A 27,185-nucleotide genomic window follows, 5' to 3' on the forward strand; every position below is an offset into this window, starting at 1 on the left:
TGTTGTCAATGTTAAATGTTTTCATAACTCGTATCTATTCAAGTATTTTTCAATGTTTAGAAAAAAGATTTTTGTTAGCCAAAATAAAAACTAAAAAGATGTAAGGCAAAATAATTCATTTTATTTCTTAAATGCCTGCATATTTATAATCATATAAATTTTCATGCATTATATAATGTATGAGATACTGTACTTTCACATTAATTAAAAATTAAAAATATTAGGAGACTAATTCAACCACTTCTGAAGAAATGAATGGCTGATCAGAAAATGTCAAATTACTATCACAAGCCCAAGATTTTATCATAATCATGAATAGCATTTAATCATGAATATCATTATTTAACTTTTAAAACTATACTTACAGTTTTTAGATTAAAATCCCATATTGGGTCAATGAGACTTTACTCCAAATTATAGTCACATATGGAAGAAAGTTTTTAATTCAATATTTTATTATAGTCCACAGTATAAAGATAATTTTCATGAGGGTTACATGATGGATAGCTAGCAAAAGAAATACGCTAGCACAGGGTGGTAACTGCCAACTAAGCATGCACTGAACCAACAGACTACTTTAGTAAGTCCTTGATTATTGCTAGCTTTTCTATAATGTTCAGGATCTCAAAGGTCACTAAATTTTATAATTATCTCCAAACAATTTTCTTCATGGTCATTTAAGCTTTGTCTAAACAGCTGGGTGTGTTGCCAAGCGACATCACCATCTCCTCTGCTTAATTCTGCTTCCAAAATAACTTCAGTGGCACCAGAAAAATCAGCATAGGAGTGAAGATTGTTATCTGTTAGAGGGGAAAAAAATTAACATTTTGCTTTTGGTAATTTAAAGAGCACAGATCATTTTGAAATGCATTTTATATAGGCTGATGTATAAGTTAAAATAAACCCTTAAAAATAAATACAAATTATTCTTTATGGAAGAAATGCATCCTTTGAAACAAAGAAATGATTTTTTTCCTTGCGTTTGTATTTCACAACAGAAAACATCGGCCTTTCTGTTACAATGGGATCACACAGGTTTTATTTAAATTTTTTTTTTTTTTTTTTTTTAACTGAAATAGTATCAATAACTCTTGGGTACAAAAAAGAACTACATCTCAAATAAGTACAAGTGGTCTTCAGAGTGGTAAATATATATTTCATGATTAATTCTCCAGTCAAATGCTTACCGCCTGTCAGTTCTACTCGTGCTGTATCAGATCGCAATTTCCATTCTATTGTTCCAGTTTGAAAAGTTTGACTAGTTGTTCTAATAGAAATGCTATCGATTTTTAGGCCAACCGACCCACACTCAAACTTCCAGGAAATATAAGCAAAAGATGATCCTTCCTTTCGGGCCAAATATACCTATAAGGAGTAGGGATGGGGAGAAAGGAACTGTCAGAAATAATGAAATAATAGAGAAAACAAACTTAGTGAAGAATATTACTGTCACAGGGTAGTATGTACAAGTCGTTATTTAAAAACCAACTTTCCCCTGTTGAAAAGGTTTTTAACTGCTAACATTTTTCTTTTTTTTTGGCAATTTTTCCCGTGGCATCTTTGAATGCAGATGTCCCCAATAAGTGCAATTCTAAAGGACTGCATACTAACCAAATTTTGGTAAATCATATTCTTTTATATTAAGACAACTTTTTAAAATGAGTTTTATGATTAATCCTGCTGAAAATGAAGAATCCTTTTAAATGCAACTACTCCTTAATTTTTATTTCTTTTCTAAGTCTGGATTTTCATATACGCTTTCCTAGCGTGACGTGATATGCTGTAGCCTCTAAATCGAGAAAATACCTCAGCCATTGCTAACTAACGGTTTAAAAGGTGATATCCGTGCTCACTTCTCTAAATGGCATGCTCCCTGTTCCTTCATCAATACCCTTTAGCACATTAAATGTATACTATTGAAGGCATCTAAGCCTACTGGCTGCTTCCAGCTCATTCCCTCTCATACTTCTATCTACACTCCTCAAAACATTGCCATGAAAACTGACATCCATAGCCTTGGTCTTTCACAGGTCACTCTATTCAACCATGCTCAAACTCTTAAGACTCTGACTCTTCAGTTGTTCATCCCTTATATCTGAATTCCCACAAAATTCTATGTATTTGTTTGAAATAATTCCTGGAAAGAAACCCCTTCTTCACTAATAGTGCACTTACTACTACAGTTTGGACTTTACACTCATCTTGCTGCAATGGACTACTGCTGTGCAATTCCAATTGCTCTGATCATATTTTTATTTTCAAGTGTATTATTTTAGACACAGGGTCTCAGTCTGTCACCCAGGCTGGAATGCAGTGGTGCGGTCATAACTCACGGCAGCCTCGAACTCCTGGGTTCAAATGACTCTGTTGTCTCAGCCTCCAACTACCATGCCTGGCTAATTAAAAAAATTTTTTAGAGGCAGGGTCTCACTTGCACGCCTGCCTCAGTCTCCTGAGTTGCTGAGATTACAGGTGTGAGCTACCGTGCCTGGCTCTGATCAGGTTAATGTTTTAAAATCCCACTCTCTTTATGTCATCTGCCTGGTCTGAAAGGTACAGCAAGTACTTGGTTCTTACATTAAGTCTAATCTATTAGCTTTAAAAATCCTCCACAATTAGGCCGGGCATGGTGGCTCATGCCTGTAATCCCAGGACTTTGGGAGGCTGAGGCGGGCGGATCCACGAGGTCAGGAGATCGAGACCATCCTAACACAGTGAAACCCTGTGTCTACTAAAAATACAAACTATTAGCCGGGCATGGTGGCGGGCGCCTGCAGTCCCAGCTACTCGGGAGGCTGAGGCAGAAGAATGGTGTGAACCTGGGAGGCAGAGCTTGCAGTAAGCCGAGATTGCACCACTGCACTCCAGCCTGGGCGACAGAACAAGACTCCATCTCAAAAAAAAAAAGAAAAGAAAAGAAAAGAAAATACTCCACAATTTCATCCCACCTTGAATTGCCAATGCTCCTTTATATTTTTGTATACTATACTCCTTGATACTGCCCATATTCTGACCTACCTTCATCAAATCATAAGCTCTCTGGGGGGCACAGTTTCTGGATTCATAAAAGCATTTAGGGCCAGGTGCGGTCACTCACACCGGTAATCCTGGCACTTTGGGAGGCTGAGGCAGTCAGATCACTTGAGATAAGGAGTTCAAGACCAGCCTGGCCAACGTGGTGGAACCCCGTCTCTATTAAAAATACAAAAATTAGCCAGGCATGTTGGTGCACCCCTGTAATCCCAGCTACTCGGGAGGCTGATACATGAATACTGCTTGAACTAGGGAGGCGGAGGTTGCAGTGAGTGAGATTGTGCCACTGCACTCCAGCCCGAGTGACAGAGCGAGACTCTGTCTAAAAAAAAAAAAAAAAAAAAAAAACATTTAGTAAATATTAAGTATTAAAGATCTGTATACAAATATATATATATATGTGTGTGTATATATATTCATGTTAGACTTGATCTTTTTAGGAACATCTAACTCATACTGTAGCTCAGGGGAAAATAGTTGAAAGTACCATATAAAACACATCTGCCATGGAATATCCTATTACATGTACTATTCTGTATTCTGGTCTTTACCCATCAAGTAAAAACATCAATCACCAATAGTATTCTTGACAACCAACCTACAGCTATTTTTCTTCCAGGTGTGCCCGTTAATCTGAAAAATTTTAGAATCAGTGAGTTAGAGATTATGTAACAACTGAGCAATCACTCTCCAAAGAAAATGATCTGAAACTACTACTTAAACTAGGTATGTATAGCCAACTGTTGTTTGTTGTTGACAAACCTAGACGTGGAACTGTCAATTGCTCCATTTAAGTTTGGACAACGTCACTATAACATCCTCTAGTGTTCATATATGTTCCTACTGCATGCTCCTCCTAAAGCCGTTTGTAAGGAGGACGTGGGACTCAGGACTCCACCGGTGTTCCCTGGGAGTCATTAGTTTCACCCATCCTAAACTATTAGACATCTGAGTTACACACAGGTTAATCGCTCCTTTAAAGGAATGGCTACCAAAGGGGGATATCTGGGAAAGAAGAGCCAAACAGAGAGGTTACTGGAAGAAAAGGTGAATTAAAAGAACTAAAAGACTTGAGGAAAGTAATCTTAAGACATAAAAATTTATATCTCAATATGCATTTCTGTATCTTGTGTATTTTCAGAGCTCACTAGATTCAAATGTCCCTCAAAAGTAAATAGGTTGAATTAGGTTAACTTCAAATCTAGCTTACTCCAATAACTGCCTTAATTATACTGTGTGGGTCTGGGTCAGAACTGTGGTTTTAACTGTAAGAGAAGGTTTATAGTAGCTGTTGAACATGCCTGACAGCATTTATTAAAGACTTAAAATTTTCAGTCCTAAAGGCATCATCAGCTTTTAAGACTAGAAAGTTAAAGAATAAGATAGAGGTCATGATTTAATACTTACATGTTTAAACATTCAAACATACTATGAGCAAAATAAAAAATGTCTCATGTTAAAGAAACAGTATATGGAGATCAAACACCCTATTTATACAGAAAATTCCTATCATCTTTTTTGCACAATATATTCTGTCAAAGACTCATTTTTAGAGGTGGTAGAAAGTTACCAAGAATACGTATACTCAGTTTGGTAAATTAAAATGTGCCAAAACAATGGAATTTATAAAAAACCTCCAAATCTGGTCCTGTCTATGTATAATACCAACACAATCAGTAACTATACCTTTATTTAAAAGGGGGAAAAAAGGCAAACCTTCACTTGTTTAGTGTAGAGAAAAAACATTTTTTTACAACTGCTGATTATTCCTAACATCATGAGTTATTTGATAGACACATTTTTGCCTGTTGGCTTAAAAATTTTTTTTTAAATTTATTGTGTACATTCTATAAGCTCGGTTTTGTAATTTGTAGGTCTCTAAAAGGTGAGTGTTGCTATCCTACTTTAGCAGGAGTGCTAGTAAAGTCAGAAATCATGGAGGTTTTCTCCCGTATTCTATATATACCACCCCAACCCTCCTCCAACCAGTGACCCATCCTTGCTCCTTTTTGATGTCTGTAAGCACATATGGGCATATACAACCTTTGGGTGAGAACAAGACCTGTGTGTCTAGGGTTTAGGCATAAGCCATACTATTCACAATGTATACAAATAGAACTTGTCCTTCGGGTTGTGGCTGTAACCACTATTTTCAGGACTAAACAATTTGCATGTTGGCTTCTTCATGTAATTAATATTCTATAGAAGATCTTTGCTCAAAGATTTTTTGATTACTACATGTCAGGCTGCTATGGCTCCCTAGAGGTTCAGTTTGTACTATATTGTTTGAAGCTCTTCTTTAATACATTCTTAAAATTATTGTTCTACTTAGGCTGCTAAGATTCACTCAAATTAAGTTCACCATACAGCAGGCACCCTGAAGGTCGTCATTCCTACAGATATAGAGCAAAACAGTTGTATTTCAAGGGATCTTAAATTGTTGCTGGTAAACTGGTACTTGCAATGAGTCTTATTTTTGGTTATTCCATTTTATCTTGAAAATCAAACATGAATCCACTCCTAGTTCCCACTGTATTTAAATATTTCTGTGTATACTTCCAATTTATTCCATTTGGAGAATCTGGTTAGAATTTTTAAGATTTCCATGTATACTTCCAATTTACTCCATGTGAAATAGGAAACTTTCATGGTTTCCTGTTACATAATTGCAAGGTAATCAAAGTCCCTGGGACCTGACAATTATTTACCTCTCTAGTCTCATTTCTCACTATTCTCCTTCATACTCTCTACTTTTCACTCTTTCCTGAATACACCAGATGTCTCTCACCTCAGTGCTTTCAAACCCACTATTTCTCAGGTCCCCAACCTCCTCTTCCATATCCTATCCTCATACTAAGAAACTCTCCCTCTTCCTCCTCTCCAAAAGCCAACTCAGATATTACTTCTTCTCAAAGGCCTTCCCTGACTCAGTGTGATACTATGATATGTGTGTGTGTGTATATATATCTCTCCAGATTTTCATTCACGGTTCCTGGCTCATAACTCCCATAGCCTTTGTTATTTCTAAGGCAGGCCATGGAAACTAAAAATATACTCTAATCTCCCCACAACTTTCTGTCTTGGAGCTGACCATAAAGAATTTATCTGACCTACCTTGTCTGATTGTGGGTCATAACACCCCTATTTCAGAAAGTGTCCTGTTCCATACCCTGGAGGTGGAAATGCTGCACAGAGACCAAGAAGAATCTGAACAGATAGGCTTTGCTGGGGTTTGTCAGGCTATTAGTATCAGATCACACCCTTTTTGTCCAAATATATTTCTACACTGTTGTCATGGTTATGAAAATCCAATGAAGTCTCCACAAAAGGCCTATGAGAACAGCGTTTGGAGAACTTCTGGAGAGCTAATCACATGGAGGTTCCTAGAGGGTGGCGCACCTGGGGATGGCAGAGGGGCTCCATGTGCCTTCCTATACCTTGTCCTCTGCATCTCTTCATCTGCATCCTTTGTAATATCCTTTATAATAAACCACTAAATGTGTTTCCCTGAGTTCTGTGAGTCACTCTAGCAAATTAATTGACTCCAAGGAGAGAGTGATAGGAACCTGATTTACAGTCAGTTGGTAAGAAGCACAGGTAAAACAAACTGGAGCTTGTGACTGGCATCTGAAGTGGGGAGGGGACAGTCTTGGGGACTAAGCCCTCAACATTTGGGATCTAATGTTATCTCCATGAAGATTATGTTAGAATTGATTGCATTAGAGGTCACTCAGCTGGTTCTGCTACAGAATTGCTTGCTTGCTTATTTGGGGGAACCCACCCCCCACATATTTGGTCACAGAGGTCTGAGTTGATTGTTGTAGAGAGAACAGAAAAACAAAACAAAAAACGTGTAGAGTGAACAAAAAACAAAACAAAACAAAATACTTGGAGTATGAGGTTTTTTTCACTCAGATTCAGGGTGTTAGTGGCTCTTGTTTCTGTCTTCTTTCTCTCAGTATCATAAACAAACACATACTCTTCTACCATTTACCCCATTAATCTAAACGGTTGGCCCACACATGTCTTTCATTTACCAGCTGATATGCACCTTGAGGCTTGCCTCTTAATTCACCATTACATCTGACTGCCAAGCACAATATTTGACAATGTGCATATTCGCTAAGTGCTGAATGAATTCTTGACATAATGCCATGCACCCGCCCCCTCCATCAAAATGCTAAAATGACTGTAGTGACAAAGAGAGAGATAAAACTGATCAAAACCAAAAAGTATCTAAGACCATCTAAAGGACACTCAACAAAGTGAAGTTTTTACAGTGCTCTACATAGTCCTAGGGGTGATGCAGAATTTATGCCACATGCATTCTTACATTCACCAATCTTTACTAAACACTTACTATGTATCGGGTACTATGCCAGATGTATGAATACTGAGAGTACAAAAGTGAGTAGAAAAAGACAAGGTCTCCCCCTGAGAATTGTTTACAATCTAATGTAAACATTGTTACAGAAAGAGACAAATAATTTATTCTCATACCTATTTGTTGAATACATGCCATGAAAGAGAGGTACATGGTACAAATGAACCTATAAAGAGGGAAATGGATTCAGTTTGCTGGGACCTGAGGGAGTGAGGCTTGGACCAAGTGGCAAAGTTAAGAATACATTAATCAAAAAAGAGAAGTATAGGAGGTTCTGTGAAGAAGGGAGAAGGGGCAATATATCTGCAATGCAGAGAGCAAGGGGTAGCATAGTGCAAGGCAAAGCCAGAGAAGAAGGCAAGGAGCAGATTTGGAAAAGACTTGGAGCTCTGTCTTACTCTAAGAGCACTCAGTTAAGGATTAAGTTTTTGTAAATGTTTCTTTAGCGATAGCATGGATCACAGGTTTGAAAGGATTAGGGCAGATGGAGATTAGCAAGGAAGCTATTAATACTACTTTTATCAAGGTGTTATCACTTGCCTCCCAAAAAGCATACTGGTTTTCTTGATTTAGTTTTTATATTCTTTTCAATTCAGATATTATTGAACAATGTTATTTGCTAAATAGCAAATTTTAATCTTTGTGCTCCTGGGAGGATACCTCTTTGAGAGGTAAAGAATCTGTTCTAAAACTCTGAAAGCAGGCTGCATGTGATCTGTCATGACACCTGGTTGGAGATTACCAAGAAAAAGTGTGGTGAAAAATACATTTACTCTTCAACAGAGCTAGAAAATCCCTAATTGGGGGCGTGCTAGTACAGAACCAGAAATACTGATTTAGATGGAATACCCAAATTATAATGACAATTGTTACTTCCGAGTTATCACTGTCTACAAGTAAAGATTCTAGTATTTTTCTTCATTTGATACTAAATATATGTAGCTAGAAAGAAACTCATTCAACTTAAAAAAAATGGTACCCTTCATAAAAGTATATCAAGGCATAAGCTTTACTTGAATAGGGGTGTGTTTTCTATTTAATGGCCTTTGTCTATCATTTACATTATTTAAATCTTTCTCATACAATAGCCCCTCTGTGGCTAAAATGTTCTATTTGGAGATGCTGAAACATGCCACGTACTCCATGCCTTGTTTTGGTTTCCTTGCCTGATGAACACCTACTCAACCTTCAGGGTCCAGCTCAAATGTCGTCTGCTCAGTGGAGCTTTGCCCAACTCCCACAGCCAGAGCTAATCACTCCCACCTCGCTGTTTCCATAGCAATGTGCTGATATCCTTATTATAGCACTCTGCATCATGGTTAAGATGGTGATTTATGCTTTGGCTTCCCCTTTTAGATCGTGAGGTCAGGAATCATCTTTTTGTCCATGTAGCTGAGAATAATGCCTGGCACAACAGTACAAGTTTGCTGATGAACAAATGAGTGTATAAGACAAAGAAGGAATACTCCATAGAGTAGTTCTGTTTCTTGGCATATCACATCTTCTGTAACATATCACTATTTTCCCCATCATTACTACTTTACTAATTTTGCTGGTTAGGCAGAAACACATGATTTTTCTCCATTTCAGCAAGTATAGTCACTGGATAAATAACACTTTTATTCTATCTTGCTTTCTGTTCAGAGAAATTCTTAGGCTAAGGATAGTCTTCTAGAAGATGTTCATCCTCTCTCATCAACTACACAACTAATTACAGATATCTTGAAATTTTAAATTTTATCTCTATTTTTATGCATTTCTTTAGCTAAAGAAGAAAATTCCAAAATTTAGAATAATTCTATAAGTTATTAATACAAAAATGCCTCAACTTTTTTAGTATTAGACAATGTGATATAAACGGAGTATTTCTATGTTTAAGCAGCAAGGTAAGTTTTTGAACAAAAACTTACGGTTGCAAAAGAGAAAAGCAGAGACCTTATCACTGTATAGACGTCTTTGGTAATTTGACTAATGCCTAGTACAGTGACAGAATATAATAGATGCTCATAAACACTAGCAGCTGTTTATATGTGTCTCAATTTTTAAATCTATCCAATATATTTTACAAGTGAACAACTTCCCACTCAAGTATCTTGGTAAATTAACTTTAAAAGCTTCCTATAAGTTAATTAATTCCTATGAAACTCTATCAATAATAAGATCAGATCTACTGAGGTCATGTGAATAGCTTTAAGTTTATTTTGGTGTATTTCTAAGGAGCAGGCAGTTTTAAAGCAAAGCCTCTTATTTGTTACTGAGAGCATGTGATGATAACATGCAACTTGGTATAAATGCACTGCTATAGTCCTAACCTCTACTTACTTATTTTTTTAAGATACAGAGAAGAAATAACCAATATTGCTGCTCAATCATCCATTCTTTGAAGTGACTGCCTATTAGATGTTTAGCTTTCTGAAATTTTGAACTAAATCTATTATACTCCCTAAATAGCCTGTATTTAATGGGTAATCAATACACATCTGTGAAGGAATTAATTCACTCTCTCTCTATATATATATATATTTATAGTATTGAATAGAATATATATATATAGTATTGAATAGAATATATATATTTTCATGCAAAAATCAGTCACATGACTTCATCATACATTTGATTATTTTTCCCCATGAAAGAATTAAATTCATCCTCTTAGATGAAAACAGATACTTCCTTGATAAAAATGCAAGAATTTCTAGTGGACTTTTGATTACACACTGGGGACACAATTTTCTTTTCCAGGTTAAAGGATTACTAAAAATAAGTATGATATATCAGTTTTCATATTTTGCACAACTGAAAAATGAAGCCAATCTATATTTGCTTAAACAATGACAAAAGTTTTAAACGGTTTTATGTATTAAGTTACCATGTGCCAGTCTGTTTCAACTTTTCTGAATATAGATTCCATTTTCCACACACCATTCTCCCATCCAGAAATGGTTTGATTGTTATTTGAAACTCGAACATAACGATCTTTCACAATATTATAACAAAGGTGGAGCTGTTTAGAAATCTTCTCATTTTCAGAGGGAATAAACGAGGTTTCTTTTCTCTTAAAAAGAAAGCAGAATTAGTTTTTCCACATTATGAAAGATGTAAAAAAGAAAAAAGAGAAATTACTAAGCAGAGTGGTAAGAGAATCCTTCAAAATTGAAAAGAAAAAATTGGTGCCATTGGAAAATTTGGAAATTATTTTATAAATTAAATATAATCAGTATGATGTTATTATAGCTCTAAACATTACTAGAGAGAAAAACAAGAAGTATGAGCTCTGACTTATATTTTTGTGATTTTGCATTCAATGAATTCATTAATTTTTATTCTTTTCTACCACCACCACTATCCCCTACTTGGACTTCTACAACTGTCTCCTGAAGCTGACTCCCAGCTTTCAACTCTTACCTCTCCTATCCATGCTCCACATAGCAATCAAATTGATTTTTGAAAAAATGTAAACTAGGATATGTCATTTTCCTGCTTAACTCACTTCAGTGACTTAAACTCCAAGCTCTTTACCAAGGCTACCAGGGCCTTATGATGGTTCACCCTGTTTGCTTCTCCAACCAGATGTCCTGTTACTCTTCCCTTTCATTTCTACACTCACATCATATTACTTTTCCTTTAGTTCCTCAAAAAGGTCCAGCTCATTTTGCCTCACGGCCTTGAGACATGCTGCTTCTTTCATCTAGAATGCTGTTCTTTCTACTCTCCACATACTTGATTCTTTCTCATCCTCAGTCCTCAACCATTTCTTCAGTGTCCTTTCCTAATTCCCTAAGGTAGGAGAGCAGCTGAGAGGTATAGCATGAAACAGTCTTTTGCATGTGTAAAATTATTACAAAAGCTCACATTTTAACCTTAAAATCCCAGGCAATCTTTGCATTCTAGTCCAAAATAATATTAATATTTTATAATATTAATATTTTATAAATATTAATATTTTTATAAATAATAAAATATTTATAAAATATTTTCTTTTTTTTTTTGAGACGGAGTCTTGCTCTGTCGCCCAGGCTGGAGAGCAGTGGCCAGATCTCAGCACACTGCAAGCTCCGCCTCCCGGGTTTGCGCCATTCTCCTGCCTCAGCCTCCTGAGTAGCTGGGACTACAGGCGCCCGCCACCTCGCCCTGCTAGTTTTTGGTTTTTTTTAGTAGAGACGGGGTTTCACCGTGTTAGCCAGGATGGTCTCGATCTCCTGACCTCGTGATCCGCCCGTCTCGGCCTCCCAAAGTGCTGGGATTACAGGCTTGAGCCACCGCGCCCGGCCAAAATATTTTCATTCTAAGATTAAAATAAAACTTTTCTTTCAGGAAATGATATCACCAATGTTCCTTCTGTTTCCAACTGATTGCAAGATTAATTCCAAAAGTATTTAGGATCAATGTTTCTCTATTTACTTTTAAAACAAACATCTATTTCTAAAGGAAAAAATGATTTCTTTTTAAATCCATGGCCCTAAAATGGTCTCCAGCAATTAAGAAACTTTAAAAAAAAAATTCAAAAGAGAAAACAATGTGGTATGCAACCCAATTCATATTTTTAAAGTTAATCAACTTCCATGCCATGCAAGAGGTAGCACACCCATGCATAAAAAGAAATGAAGACCTAAATAATATCCATGTTTTAAATTGAACACAGCTGTGAATTAAATTAGCTCTTTTTAACTGGCTGTATTTAGATTTATACTTGTAACACACTGCATTGGCAGTGATTTGAATTATTTGTTGAATTTGGATCTTGTAATCCTATGGCTGAACCAACACTTTTAACTGCCTGCTACAGACGATAGGACAAATTAAAAAGCAAACATAAAATTTATTAGGGATAATTCACTCCTTTAAAACATACTCTGTTACTAGAGAAATGAGCTGCAACAATGGCAAATTTAGAAAAAGTAGATAAATAAAACTCTGGAACTGCTTGATATTGATATTGTGATGAGTTATTTTCCTTTCAAGCATTTTTCATTGCAAATTTCCTAAACATTATATTAAATGCTCTCCAGTGACTCAACTTTAGCTCCCTAAAGGCGAAGGAAAGGCTATTATACTGTCCTAATGCCCGTTACAAAGCCTAGCACACTGATTTTTACCTAGTCACTTAACTTTAGGACCTAACTATGGAAATTATATTTCTATTGTTATTTACTTTTGGGAGATTAATCATGTGATATCTTAAAAAATAAGTTTTAATATAACAGTAATTATACCACCAACAATAATTTCTAGCCAATATCAGATATATGCAAGCATATACCAAGAAATAAACACTTTCATCTGCTGAATTCCCCAAATTCTGTATTTTCCCCACTCCATAAAGTTTTCATCTGGAGAGGATAAAAGTGAAACAGCAGTCTTCTAAATGCATTAGAATCTCATTTTAAAAGACCTAAATAAGCACTTCACAAAAGAGAATGAGGACATCCAAAAGTTTAAAGAACAGGTATTCAACATAATTAGTCATCACCAAAATGCAAATTAAAATCACGATGCTACTATATGCCACCAGAACTGCTAAAATGGAAAAGATAGACAATACCAAGTGTACACAAAGATGTCAAAAAATTTCATATACTGCTGTGAGAGTATAAGCTGGCATAACCATTTTGAAAAATTGTTTGGCAATATCTACTAAAGCTGAATATATACTCATACTCTATTACCTAGCAATTCCATTCCTAGGTATACATCCAGCAAAATGCCTAAACATATTCACTGAAAACATGAATATAAATGTTCAGAGCAGCACCATTTATATCAGCCAAAACTAGAAATAACCCAAATAGCCATCAACAGTGAAAAATTACATTCATACAATGAATTATACAGCAATGAGACTAAACATACCATACATATTGCAACATGCAACTCACTGACACAAAGTTGCACAAAATAAGTTATATACAAAACAGTACGTGCTATATGATTCCATTTATATAAAGCACAATAACAGGCAAAATTAATATATGATGTTAGAAGCCAGAATAACGATTACTTTCAAGAGTGTAAGACAGTGTGGAAAGAAACTCACGCTTGTTTCTACGGTTCCAGTGATCTATTTCTTATTCTGGTTGGTGATTATATGGGTGTTAAATTTGTAAACATTCATTAAGCTGTACATTTGTAATTTGTGCATTTTCCTGTATATTCTTCAGTAAAAGTTATACTACACTAAAAATTTACATAAGGTAAAAAAAATTTTAAGTCCCATTTTAAAAATGCTTTGCTAACTCTTACACATGATTATGCTATGTCAATCAATTACTGGTTCTCTTCAAATGTTTGCATTTTAAAATAATTACTCTCAAGTTAACTGAAAGGTCATAGTCAATGCAGTTGGAGCATAGTACAGGAAAAGCATAGTATAGGAAGCAGGAAAGTAAAATGATCATCATGCTAGAATGAATTAAATACCTGTAGACCCATTTCACCTCGGGCTACTCTCCAAGCCACTGACCCAGATATTCTTCCCCCAAGTTCTCCAGGTTTAGGGGTTTTGGGAGATATAAATTCAACAAGCTCCACAATTATCCTCTGGAGAAGTTCTTTCCTTCTGTTTTCTGACAAAAACAGTTGCCTCTGTAATTCATGTTTTTTAAAAAAGTTGTTAAGATTAGGGGAATGTATAGGTCCATCTCTAAGCAAGAATATACTTAAAACACTTGCATTTTAAGAGGTCTTGAAACAAGTATTGAATTTTATTTTCAAACATATATTAATTCAGAAAATAAAAAGGACACTGTGGAAAAGTTAAATAATTTTATAAATTTTACATTGGGAAATCATTTAACACCTATTTCCAACTCTCCATGAGCTCTACTATCCTAGATTTATTTATAATGAAGGTAGCAACTTCTGTTTCTGGATATGATAGACTGGCTTGTGTCAGAATGTCTTGCTGAGAAAAGCTAGAAAAGCTAGTAGAAACACACACACAGAACACTCACATATAAACACCTGTTGAATGCAACAGAAAGCTGCAAAGGCAGCCAGAACTTGAGAAGTTAAGACTCCAAGAGAAGAAAAGAATTCAGGTGAAGGGCACATACTGCACCCTTTTCCCTTCCAGTCATTTGTCAATTATTAAGTGGCATGAGAACAGTCTGAGAAGCCAAGGACAAAATAGTGACTAAAGTGCTGGAAATCAAACCAGAATTTTTAGCAGAATCACAGTGCTGGGGTAAAAATAAACTGAGGGTCAGAGTCTTCTACAGCAAGGGGGTCTAGCAAATACTCCAGGTTTTCAGGTAGAGATCTCTGAAGGGCTACACATTAGGAGTAAGTGCAGATTCAAAATAGACTGAAACCTCACCTGGAATCATAATCACTGATTGGATTAATGTGCTCTGCTCTGTTCTGACTGCCTGCTACAGCAAAATTCATTGCTTATTTTTTACTTTATGAAAAAAACCCACATGTATAGAGTTAAATTTTTCAACACTATCCATGGGGTATAAAATAAAAATTGAACCTTTCATCTTGGAACCCCAGTTCCTCTCCTCGGAAGTAGTCATGGTTAATAATTTCCTGTGCCTTGCTTCAGACATGTCCTCACATGGACGTGTGTGTGTGTGTGTTTGTGCGTGTGTGTGTATGTACACACATACTACATAAATATGAGTCTGTGTCATATCCAAAGCACAGTTACATTGATAAATAAGACAACACACTTTTTGTCAGGTACTACCAACACTGAAATTTTGTTTCATAGAACTTTGAGATGAGACAGTTTAATCCAAAACTCGTAATATTTAAAATGAGTCCTCAAAATTTTCAATGAACAGAAAGACAGAACATATTAAAATATTCTTGCTTATGAAACAATGCTACTACTTTAAGAATTTCAACAGGCTAATAAATGGCTATTCTCGATTACATAAAAAATGTCAACTGTTCTTTCAAAAAAGATAGCCACCACATACCTGCTTATTAAGCCCATTAATAGTTTCTCGAAGTAATGCTTCTTTAACCTTAGTTCTTCTGGCAATCACCTCTTCATGTTTACAGGAATATCGCCAAGTAACATCAACTACCTGAAACAAATAACAGACTACAAATAATTAACAAGATTACAACCATCAACCTTTATTTACTAGATACCTAAAATGTATGTAATTTTTAAATGCTTTTTTTTTTTTTTTTTTTTTTTCTAGAGATGAAGTCTCGCTCTGTTGTCCAGGCTAGAGTGCAGTGGCGTGATCTCAGCTCACTGTAGTCTCACTTCCCAGGGTCAAGTGATTCTCGTATCTCAGCCTCCCGAGTAGCTGGGACTACAGGCATGCACTATCACGCCCAGCTAATTTTTGTATTGTTTTAAGTAGAGACAGGGTTTCACCATGTTGGCCAGGCTGGTCTCAAACTCCTGACCTCAGGTGATCCACCTACCTTGGCCTCCCAAAGTGCTGGGATTATAGGCATGAGCCACCATGCCCAGCCTTAAATGCAATTTTTAGAATACTATCCTTTGTTTAAAATTTAAAAGCCATGGGGCCAGGTGCAGTAATCTCAGCACTTTGGGAGGCTGCAGTGAGCAGATCACTTGAGGTCAGGAGTTTGAGACCAGCCTGGCCAACATGGTGAAAACACATCTCTACTAAAAAAAAATACAAAAAATATTAGCCAAGTATGGTGGCACGTGCTTGTAATCCCAGTTACTCAGGAGGCTGAGGCAGGAGAATCGCTTGAACCTGGGAGGCAGAGGTTGCAGTGAGCCGGGATCATGTAAGTGCACTCCAGTCTGGGCAAAAGGGTAAGACTCTGTCTCGAAAAATTAAAATAAAATAAAATAAAACTTTAAAAGTCTGTAAAATAAACTGAATTCGTCACTTATTCATTCCTAAACAGTTGATAGTTTAACCAGAAATGCTATGATAAAAAAGTGAAAATTTCAAAACATTACCTTTTTAAAATGTATCTGCAAGGCTGATTCCACAAAATTCAATAAATAAAAATTTTATCCATTTTTATTATATTAAATTTATATTATAGAACTGATTTTTAATACAAGTGGAAAGACAATTCAATGGAGAAAAAATAATCTTTTCAGTAAATGGTGCTAGAACAATTCATTATCCATATGTAAAAAAAACCCTTCATACCTTAGATCCTATAAAAAAATTAACTCAAAATGGATCACAGATCTAAGTGTAAAACTAAAAATATAAAACTTCTAAGACATAACATAGGAGAAAATCATTGTGACCAACGGCTAGGCAAAATTTCTTAAATATAACATCAAAAGGCGCAATCCATAAAACAACAAATTAGTAAACTGAACACCAGTTTCTTCTCTTCAAAAGTTATTAAGAGTATGAAAAGACAAACTACAGATAGGGAGAAAAATCTTTGCAAAGCACATATCTGATAATGGACTTATATAAGATTATATAAAGAACTCTCAAAACCCAACAGTAAGAAAAAACAATACCCAATTAAAAAAAAAATAAGGGGACATATGGATGGTAAGCAAACACGTAAAAAGATGCTCAATATTATTCGTCGTTAGGGAAGTACAAATAAAAACCATAATGAAATGCCACTACACACCTATTAAAGGGGATAAAATTAAAAAGTCAGATCATACTAAATGTTAGCAAGGACATGGAGGAACCGGAAACCCTCACATACTGCTGTGGATGGCACAATCACGTTGGAAAACAGTTTAGTGGTTTCTTAAAAAGTTATATGTATATCTACCATATAATGCAGCCATTCTACTCGTAGGCATTAAGCAAAGAGAAAAGGCAGCATATGCCCGTATAAAGACTTGTGTGCCTGACTGTTCATGGCAGCTTAGTTTGAAATTGTGAAAAAAACTGGGAACTACCCAAATAGCCATCAACAGGTTAAATGGTAAACTATGGCACATCCATACAATGAATACTGATTTACAGTGGTGATTTCAGTGTATACAAATAAAACTTATCAAACTGTACAATTTAAATATATGCAGGTTATCGTATGTTAATTTTACATTCATAAAACTGTCAAAAAAGAAAAAACTATATTTTATTTTTGGAAAAAAGTTTTTTTCTTTTATGCCCTACCTCATCTTTTGAAAATGCTATGACGTAGGAAAGCTTCTTGCCCCATCCTATTTCATAAAGAAGTGGCTTGTCACAGACATCTTCACATGCATCACAGTGCAGCCACCGCTGCTGAGAAGGAGAATAGACTTCTGTCCAGACATGGTCTACTCAAGTAAGAGAAAAGAGAACAATGGAAAAAAGACAATGAAATCAGAATGACTTCTAATAACTATACAGAAACTCCTAAGAATCATAAAGTAATGCATAATATTCTGAATTTTAGTTAATAAGTGCATTTTGTGGCACACAGGATTTTAGAATACCTGTATTAATTTCTGTCTCTTTGAAATCTTAAAAATATTTTTCCAATCTCCTTTAATGTGGTCAGTTTTAGGCTTACTGCACGCTTTATCTCTTAAGAAGGTAGACATATTAAACAGCAGCATAAAAAGTATCATTCCGATTTTACCATCATGAAGGAGTTAATGCCACTTTTGAAACTACAGTCTCTCTCTCTGGACTTTAAGACCCAGAACCAGCAGGAAGTCTAATAGAATCTCTGGTCAATATATGCTTTATATTTGATTTTAAGAGAACACTAACTATTAACGGAAGGTTTCATTTAATTCTTTACAAAATGGAAACACAAGGAAAACAACTTTTTAACATGTAGACCACCAAGTCATTTCTAAATAGGGACAACACAAATATCACATGACTTTTATTTTATTATTTCTGTATACTGCAATTTAAGTTTACAGTTTACTAAATCTTTTATAGTAATCCCTATAGCAATGAAGATTTCTATGGCACATTATTAAATGTTTTTATCCATATATAAATAGCATCACTATAAATGCCATGCTAAATTGCTAATAAAAGAAATAATACCTAGTGTTTGATAGATCAATAGGGTGGTTATAGTTTACAATAGTCTACTGCATATTTCATATGAGAGGAGAGAGTAATTCAAATGTTTCCAGCATAAAGACAAATATTTAAGATCACAGATATCCCAATAATACTGATTTGCTCTGTGGAATTTATATAAATGCATTAAATTATTACAAGTATTCCCCAAATATGTATATCCATTATGCATCAATAAAAATAAAATAAAGGGGAAAAAAAGAATATTTATAGTGCAAAGCACCAGGCACAACGCTAGGTGTTTTACAAAACTCTTGTGATCCCTTCAAAAAACCTGGAAGGTTGGTATTATTACTGTTTTACACAAGGCAAATGGAAGGTCAGACTGACAAGGCCAAAAAGTAACAGAGAATGCTGGGCTCAGAATGTAAACCCAAACCTGTAAGCCTGCAAAGCCCTACTACCCTCTGCTCATTCCACATTCTGTACCTGTGTAATCCCAAACATAGCGAGCTTCAAATCCTAAAGCTCGACAGCACAGTGTAAAACAATTGGCCCACTCGCCACACCGTCCACATCTTGTTTCCAAAAGTTTCTCAGGGTTATTATATCTGGTTTAAAAAGAAAAAAAAACTTTGATTATCAAAATCAAGATTTTAAAGATAATTTACATTACCTCTATGCTAAACAGAAACGTTTCTTAATTTTTTTTTGTTTTTTTTGAGATGGAGTCTCACTCTGTCATCCAGGTTGGAGTGTAGTGGCGTGATCTCAGCTCACTGCAACCTCTGCCTCCCGGGTTCAAGTGATTCTCCTGCCTCAGCCTCCACAGTACCTGGGACTATAGGCGCGTGCCACCAGGTCTGGCTAATTTTGTTTGTATTTTTAATAGAGACAGGGTTTCAACGTGTTAGCCAGGATGGTCTCGATCTCCTGACCTCATGATCCACCCCGCCTGCCTCAGTCTCCCAAAGTGCTGAGATTATAGGCGTGAGCCACTGTGCCCAGTCTTTAATTTGTTTTTAAATATTGCTTTAGGAATCTAGGATATACGAGGCACAATGTTAGAATCTTTGGTGAAAAATAAACAGTAGTACTGCTTTCAAGGTGTTTACAATCCTGAGGAAAGGAATGAACACAAATAATTTTAATATATGGCAGAATGTGATCAAACAATACAACAGGTCAGGTTAGTGATCAAAAAATACAACAAGTCAGAAAGTGGCTGGGGAGGAGAGCTTTTATTTGACCTGTGTTTTGAATAACGTAAGATTTGGACAAGCAAACTGGTATAACTAGCTCACTATATTTAAAAGGTAAACAACTTTAACAAATTACTCAACAAAAATTTTAGCTTAAATTCAATTTTATCTAAAATATTATCTTTCTTTCTAATAATCATTTTGATTAAAATTTTACTCTTTTGAAGTATTTAAAGGTGCCTGCTAATTTAGAAGTTGTTTTTTGGGATCTATTTGTAACATTCTTTTCAGAAGTTACTCCAATTATAAAATTACCAGACAATTAGAGAACACTAAATTTTGCATTTTGTGTTGAGATGGGTTTTGAACTGATCGAGCTGACCAGGAAAAGTGCTGCAGCTAAGCAGCGAGGTCAGCGATGTGCTTTGGAAGGAAAGGAAACAGTGGCATAAATGAATGGGCTCTGCGATGACAAGTCTGTTAAGCAAATGCTTAATGAAACATTTCTTAAGCTAAATAAATGAATTCAGAACTTAGGTAATTAAATAACTTTTTTCTTTTTCTTTTTTTTTTTTTTTTTGATGAAGTCTCACTCTTTTGCCCAGACTGGAGCGCAGTGGCACAATCTTGGATCACTGCAACCTCTGCCTCCCAGGTTCAAGCAATCCTCCTGCCTCAGCCTACCCATATAGAGAACAGCTAGAGATTAAAACGAGCACATGATTAGAAACTATGTCCTGAGCTAAAAAAATTAGATATTTTTAAGACGTGGTATGTTTTCTTGACTGATAATACAACCAAACTTTATAAGCATCGCCAATTCAGAAAATCTGAAAACAGGCTTATAAATGAAAGAATGCAAATTTAAAATTTAAAATGTCCTTAGTTTAAAATTAAGAGATATGAGGAGTAGATTAGGTTGGGCAGGGGAAGCACCTAACTAAAACAAACTTCTGCTAATAATACTGATAATAATAATAATGCTGATAATTGTGAGAGTAAATACAATTATGTGTTTAAAATAATCATCCGATGATAATATGGAAGGTTAAAGTATACTTCAGTATTATTATTATCAGTATTGTTAGTTACCAGACAGTTAAAAATTAGGAATCAAAAAAGTAATACAAGATATATAGCACTAAACATGACTATACTCAAGTTATACTTTAGGACAAGAGTCAACTAATTTCCTATATATTTCAGACTTTGTGGGTCATATCATTTCTGTCACCATTATTCAACTCTGCTGTTCCAGCATAAAAACAGACCACAAGTATATGAATCAGCATGGTTATCTTCTAATATAACTTTACTGACAAAAACAGGATGTCGGCTGGATTTAGCCTGCCAGCCAGTTTGCTCACCTGTGTTTCAGAGGAATACGTTTCTGATAATTAAAATAAATATTAAAAAGTTCATTTAGTAAAAACTCTCTTCTAACTATTTAAGAGATTATTCTGACTTTACTGTCCTGGGCACCCACCTTGGGAATCGATTGCTGAACTGGCAGGCATCACAGTAATGATCTTCCACTTTCTTTGCGCCCCACTTCAGCTCATCGTCATTGGGTAGTAATGATCTATCTCTAGACCTAGTCTGTCCACCACATTTGCTGCACAAAATGTTATTCACCCAGTGAAAAAATTCTTCCTTAAACCAGTGCAAAAGCTCCAGCAAAAGAAAATCCTCATCACTTACATTAGTACCTGAGAAATTAAGGGAGAACCAAGTAAGAGCTAAAGCTGGCAAAATTTAAAATATCCACACATATTTATTCTCAAATATGAACCTGAAAAATATGAAAACGTAAGATGATTTTAAAGGTTTTCACTAATAAGAGACAAGAAGAAACTGTCATTTATTATGCACTAGGCTGAAATACAATGACATGTATAACTGCACATTAAAAACAGTAGAACATTTACCATTTTATATCCTCTAACTGACATTATGCATTAGCAAGTGAGCTAAACACAATGACCTCTTAGGGAACTACAGTCAGTTAGGAATTGATCCTGAAGTACAAGGGAGGTAGAAAAATAAATTTGATTTTTAAAAACATTTAAAAATGGGATACATTAAATTTGTTGTCAGGTATATACACAAGTAAACATTAAACAATCACAAAAGGCAGAAATCACAGAATTCCAGACATTTAAAAAATCATCCTAATTATTAGCCTATCTATTAGGGCTTCAACTGTACAATATAATCCATCTATGGATACTCATCCCCAAACACATAAAAATACAACCATATCTCTAGTATATATAACAATCCTAATATTATGACAGATAATATTATACCCACTTTTCCATAAACAGATCTCTCTTGATCATATTCAAGACCATGGTAACTCTGGCAAGAAGGGAAGGAGAGGGAAAATCAATCTTAAAAACATATATGGGGGTTATCATCTCTATCTTTAATGTTTTATGATTAAGATAGAGTGATAAAACATAAATATGAAGGATATATATAGCATAAAAATCTAATAAAGCTTGATGTTGGTCATAGGTGTATGATACATTATACTTTGTTCTTGTATTTAAGTTTGATGTGTTTCAAAATAAAAAACTACAGAAAAAAAAAAAAACTACAGAGAATGTAAAAAGGTCAGAAATATTAATGTTCCTGGAGGGAAAACTCAATATTTCTAAAGTTGTTAACTTTCCACAAATTAATCTATAATTTAATACAATCCCAAATAAAATTATACAATATTTTTTCATAAAATTTGACAAGCTAGCCAGGCATGGTGGCTCAAACCTCTAATCCCAGCACTTTGGAAGGCCAAAACAGGCGGATCATCTGAGATCAGGAGTTCGAGACTAGCCTGGCCAGCAAGGTGAAACTTTTGTCTCTGCTAAAAACTACAAAAATTTTCTGGGTGTGGTGAAGGCGCCTGTAATCCCAGCTACTCGGGAGGCTGAGGCAGGAGAATCACCTGAACCTGGGATGCAGAGGTTGCAGTGAGCCAAGATTGTGCCACTGCACTCCAGCCTGAGTGACAGAGCGAAACTCTGTCTCATTTAAAAAAAAAAAAAAAAAATTGACAAGCTAACTACAAAATCTCATGTGAAAGAGAAAATGCACAAAAAAACCCACACAACTTTGAATAAGAATCATAAGGTAAATCTGCCTACAGTGTATCAAGACATATTATAAAACTCTAATAATTGAAACATTGTGATATTAGTGAGGAATAAACAAACAGATCAATGAAACAAGAGTCCTGAAAGACAGATTTCTAAGCAAATGCACAGTATTTAATAAAGTTAGCATTTTAAAGCAGCTTTAACAGGATGGACTGTTTCAATAAATGATATTTGGACAAAAGCTATCTAAGTATCAGATCCCTACTATAGTTCATTTAAAAAAAAAAAAAAAAAAAAAACTCCTTCTCCAGAATACTATAAAAGTAATAATAGAAGTTTATAGGTGAATGTGTTTATGTTTATGACTTTGGGTTAGGGAAGGTCTTAAGCAAGATACAAACCGTTAAATCAATAATAAAAAAATTTTTTTCTTATGTTAAAAATAAAAACTTTTGAATTTCAAAAGCTATACTAAAGAACCCTGGGAGAAAAAATTATAACATGTCTAACAAAGAAAATATAAATTTCTGGCCGGGCACGGTGGCTTGTGCCTGTAATCCCAGCACTTTGGGAGGCTGAGGCAGGCAGATCACCTGAAGTCAGGAGTTGGAGAACAGCCTGCCCAACGTGGTGAAACCCCACCTCTACTAAAAACACACACACACACACAAAAGCTGGTCGTGGTGGCAGGTGCCTGTACTCCCAGCTACTCAGGAGGCTGAGGCAGGAGAATCACTTGAACCTGGGAGGCAGAGGCTGCAGTGAGCCGAGATCACGCCACTGCACTCCAACCTGGGTGATATCTCAAAAAAAAAAAAGATTTCTAAATACATAAAAAACTTCTATAAATCAGTAAGAACATTAAGAAACCCATTAGAAAAATTCACAAAGTCCATAAAAGAAATTCAATACTTTCATTAAGTGGAAACAAATATTCTTAGACACTTCTAGTATAAATTGGAAGGCGATTTGGCAGGATCCATTATAGTATAAAAGTATTACACGCACTTGACATTTCAGTATCCATCCAAGAGAAACACTTGTGCATGTGTGTCAAAAGATATTTTACAAGACTCTCCACTGTGGTGGCATTTAGAACAGAGAAAATGGAAACAACCTCTATGTCCATCAATAGGGAATTGTATAAATAATAGTATATGTACGATCAAACACTATGGAGTGAAAAGGCTGCCCAATACATATTTGTAAATGAAAAACACCAAGGAGCTGAATAGATGAGATGATAAATTTTACATAAACCCCACACAACTTAAACTATTTTTATAGATAATTATTTACAGGTATAAATATCCAGGACAAGACATGAAAAGGAACAGAACTGAATGGCAGGGAGAGTTTGGAGTTTCCCATATAATATGAAAGCTTTCCAACAGGAAGATATTCATGAATTAGTTACATTAAAAACAAAGTTTTAGAAACAGAGGACTGTCATTCTCCTTCTCGGTCTAGTGCCTACCATGCAGCAGCGAGGGTCATCTTTTTAAAAGTACAGGCCAGATTATATGACTTAAAAAACCCTCCAATGGGTTTCCATCTCATTCAGAATAAAATTCAAAGTCCCAACTCTTGTTCTTTCAGCTGGCCCCCTGTAGTAGGCTAAAAAATGGCCCTCAGAGGATATCCATGTCCTAATCACTGTAGCCTATGAATGTAGTTACCTTATGTGGCAAAAAAAGAGAAAGGTCTTTGCAGATGTTATAAAGTTAAGGATCTTTAGATGGGGAGATTATCCTGGAATATGTGGATAAATCCAATCACAAGTAACCTCATAAGAAGCAAGTAAACGGAGATTTTACACACAGAGAAGGCAATGTGAAGATGGGACAGAGAGAGATTTGAAGATGCTGGCCTTAAGACCGGATTGTTGCAGCCACAAACCAAGGACTGCCAGCAGCAACCAAAAGCTGAAAGAAGCAAAGAACAGATTCTCCCCTCCAAAAGGAGCATGGCTCTGGGGATACTTTGATTTCTCTCTGTGACAATGATTTTGGATTTCTGCCTTCTGGAACTGTAAGAATGCGTTTCTTTTTATTTCACCAAGTTTGTGGTAATTTGTTATAGTAGCCCCAGGAAATGTAAATACCCTCTTACCTCTCTGACCTCAAACCCTATCTCCTCCTGTCTTGTTCACTGGCTATAGCCACCATGCTCTCCCTGCCATCTCTTAAACTTGCCAACCTCACTCCCACCTCAGGAGGCCTTTGCAGTTGCTCATGCCTTCTACCTAAAAGGGAAATCATTGCTTTTTAGAGAAGCCATCCCTGAAAATCTTGTATCAAACAGCATCTTACTAATCATCACTCACTCTCTGTTCTCCCGCTGGTCTTCCTAGCACTTTTCACTAGTGTGTGTGTGTGTGTGTGTGTGTGTGTTGTGTTCCCATAATGGTAGGTACTTAGTTTTGTTCACTGCTATATCTCCAACACTTAGTGTTCTGCTTGCTATACAATAGATGCTTAATAAATACTTGAATGATGAAGGGACTGAACAAACATGCCTCAAAATATTACTTAGAATTGCAATTGTTCACTAGTCATTATCAAGACCAAGAAGGAAAGGATAACAGCGTATTTGTACTTCTGTTACATACTCCAGGTATAAATCAGCACGTTTCCAGCTGAAAGTACGACTATCAAACAGTAACACCCAATTAAGGGTCCATGTTCCTCATTTAAGCAATATCCTTAACTAGGGGCTCAGAGAAATAAAAGTAGATTCCTGTATGATGAAAGCTCAGAAATTTCAGAGATAAGGGAAGCCTGATTTAGATGCTAAATTCTGTGAAGACAATATTGGGTTTACTTCAAAAATTAAGACTTCAAATTTCTAAAGTTACCATCTTCAAAAATACCATATAAATGTAGATTTCTAGTAACTTATCAGTGACAAAATAAAATCAACAAGTTTAGGCCCCAACTCCATTCTCTGAAAACCCCTTCAATGTACAAGAGAATGAGAAAATGGGTAAAAACATCAGTAGAGGTAGCCTCATCCATGTTCTCCATGTCATATCTTCATATGCAATTTAGTAGGCCAAGACACATTTTGTTACCACTTTTCAAAACTAGGTTCCTCCTCCAGAAAGGTGTTTTACCTGTATCTGAAACATGCAATCATGACAAACCTTCAGTCTACCAGGCCAGAGCTATCAAACCATGCTTCTCTATCTCATTTGGCAGTGTCACAAGGTCCCCACTTCTGCATCAAACCAAAACACTTTCCCCAGTCCATAGACCCAGAATATGATTTTGTCTGGAAAGGAAAAAACAGTCCACTGCACTAATGAAAGAAAATCACCAACTTGGCCAGCGGGGGCTTCGTCATCATCAAAGTGCCATTCACTCACTGGGGCAGAGACTGATGGTGGCCATATAATATTCACTTGCCACTTCGTCCTCATTTGTAGAATTTCAATTTTGGAGGGATGACAATGCACCAGCTAAAAAACTACAGATCCCAACTTCCCTTGCGGCTAAATGTGGCTAAATGACTAAACTTCACGTGACTCCAAGAAGACAACTTCAAGAGAAGGAGCTCAAATTAGAGATAAAACCTTTACGCTTTTTCTCCGTTTCTTCTTCCTGATGTTTGGTCTGGAAATGTAATGGCTGGAGCTGCCGCAGCCATTTTGGACTACAAGGTGATGTGAAGGATGGAAAACATGTACATCTGAGCTGAAAGACAGAAGGCACCTAGGTCTTTGATGATAGCTCACCATTAGCACCAGACTACCTCCATAATTTCTTACATGAGAAAATAATATCTAAGCCACCAGTCATTTTACTCATAGCAGAACCTAATCCTAATTGATATACTCATTGTGCCTGCCGTACCACTTATTTCACTGTATGTTTAAGTTTCCTTCACTTGTTACTCTTCCTCTTCCTATATCCTGTTGTGTTTCTAAACTATCGCCATCCAATAGAATTTTCAGCAATAATGGAAATAATTCCTATTCCTACTGTCTAGTAAGGTTGTCATTAACCACTTGAGGTTATTGAGTAGCTGAAATGTGCTGAATGTGACTGAAGAACTTGATTTTTCATCTCAATTTAATTTAAATGTAAATATCCACATGTGGCTAGTGCTACACTGTTTTCTAGAACCTCTGTAATCCTACCTCTCCACCCTGTCCTCTCAATTTTAGCAATCTCATTTACCTGCATGGCTTTACCTATCATCCTAAAGTGTATTTCAAGGCTTGACTTCTTATTGAATTTCCAGGCCTATGTTTTCAGTGACAGTCCAGATAGCAGGCACCTCAACTCGCTCTTCCTTTCCCTTCAAAACCTGTTTCTACTAACTCCTTTAATTTCCTAGTTGCCTAGATTCAAAGTTACCCAGTCATCTTTGACATCTTCCTTATATATACATGATGCCTTATCCTATCGACTGCCAATTACACATATTCTATAACCCCAACAACTTTCACATCCATCTTCTCCCTTGTAATCTCAACCCTTTGTTCACCCTCTTACCCCTCTTATGTAAATTAGATTACTATTGTGTTTTAATTTTTCTCTCTTTGTACTCTTTTGATTTT

At 35.8% G+C, this 27,185-nt stretch overlaps 1 protein-coding gene across 3 annotated transcripts in view; it reads right to left on the minus strand.

Annotated features, from left to right (window-relative positions):
* Positions 1–414: 414 nt before the first annotated feature.
* Positions 415–27,185, minus strand: part of NGLY1 (N-glycanase 1) — a 68,043-nt gene continuing 41,272 nt past the window's right edge. The window contains exons 5-12 of one of the 3 annotated variants that reach the window (XM_003895184.5): positions 21,007–21,229; positions 18,808–18,929; positions 17,467–17,612; positions 15,343–15,453; positions 13,835–13,999; positions 10,287–10,472; positions 1,188–1,365; positions 415–800 (exon numbers count right to left, since the gene is read on the minus strand). In XM_003895184.5, the coding sequence (XP_003895233.4) occupies positions 625–800; positions 1,188–1,365; positions 10,287–10,472; positions 13,835–13,999; positions 15,343–15,453; positions 17,467–17,612; positions 18,808–18,929; positions 21,007–21,229 (1,307 nt within the window). In that variant the 3' untranslated portion in view covers positions 415–624. The remainder of the gene's footprint in view (positions 801–1,187; positions 1,366–10,286; positions 10,473–13,834; positions 14,000–15,342; positions 15,454–17,466; positions 17,613–18,807; positions 18,930–21,006; positions 21,230–27,185) is intronic. The other 2 variants (XM_021934918.2, XM_021934919.2) reach the window with 2 other exon arrangements.

This window comes from Papio anubis, chromosome 2 (genome assembly GCF_008728515.1).
Source record: "Papio anubis isolate 15944 chromosome 2, Panubis1.0, whole genome shotgun sequence".
Lineage (NCBI taxonomy): Eukaryota > Metazoa > Chordata > Mammalia > Primates > Cercopithecidae > Papio > Papio anubis.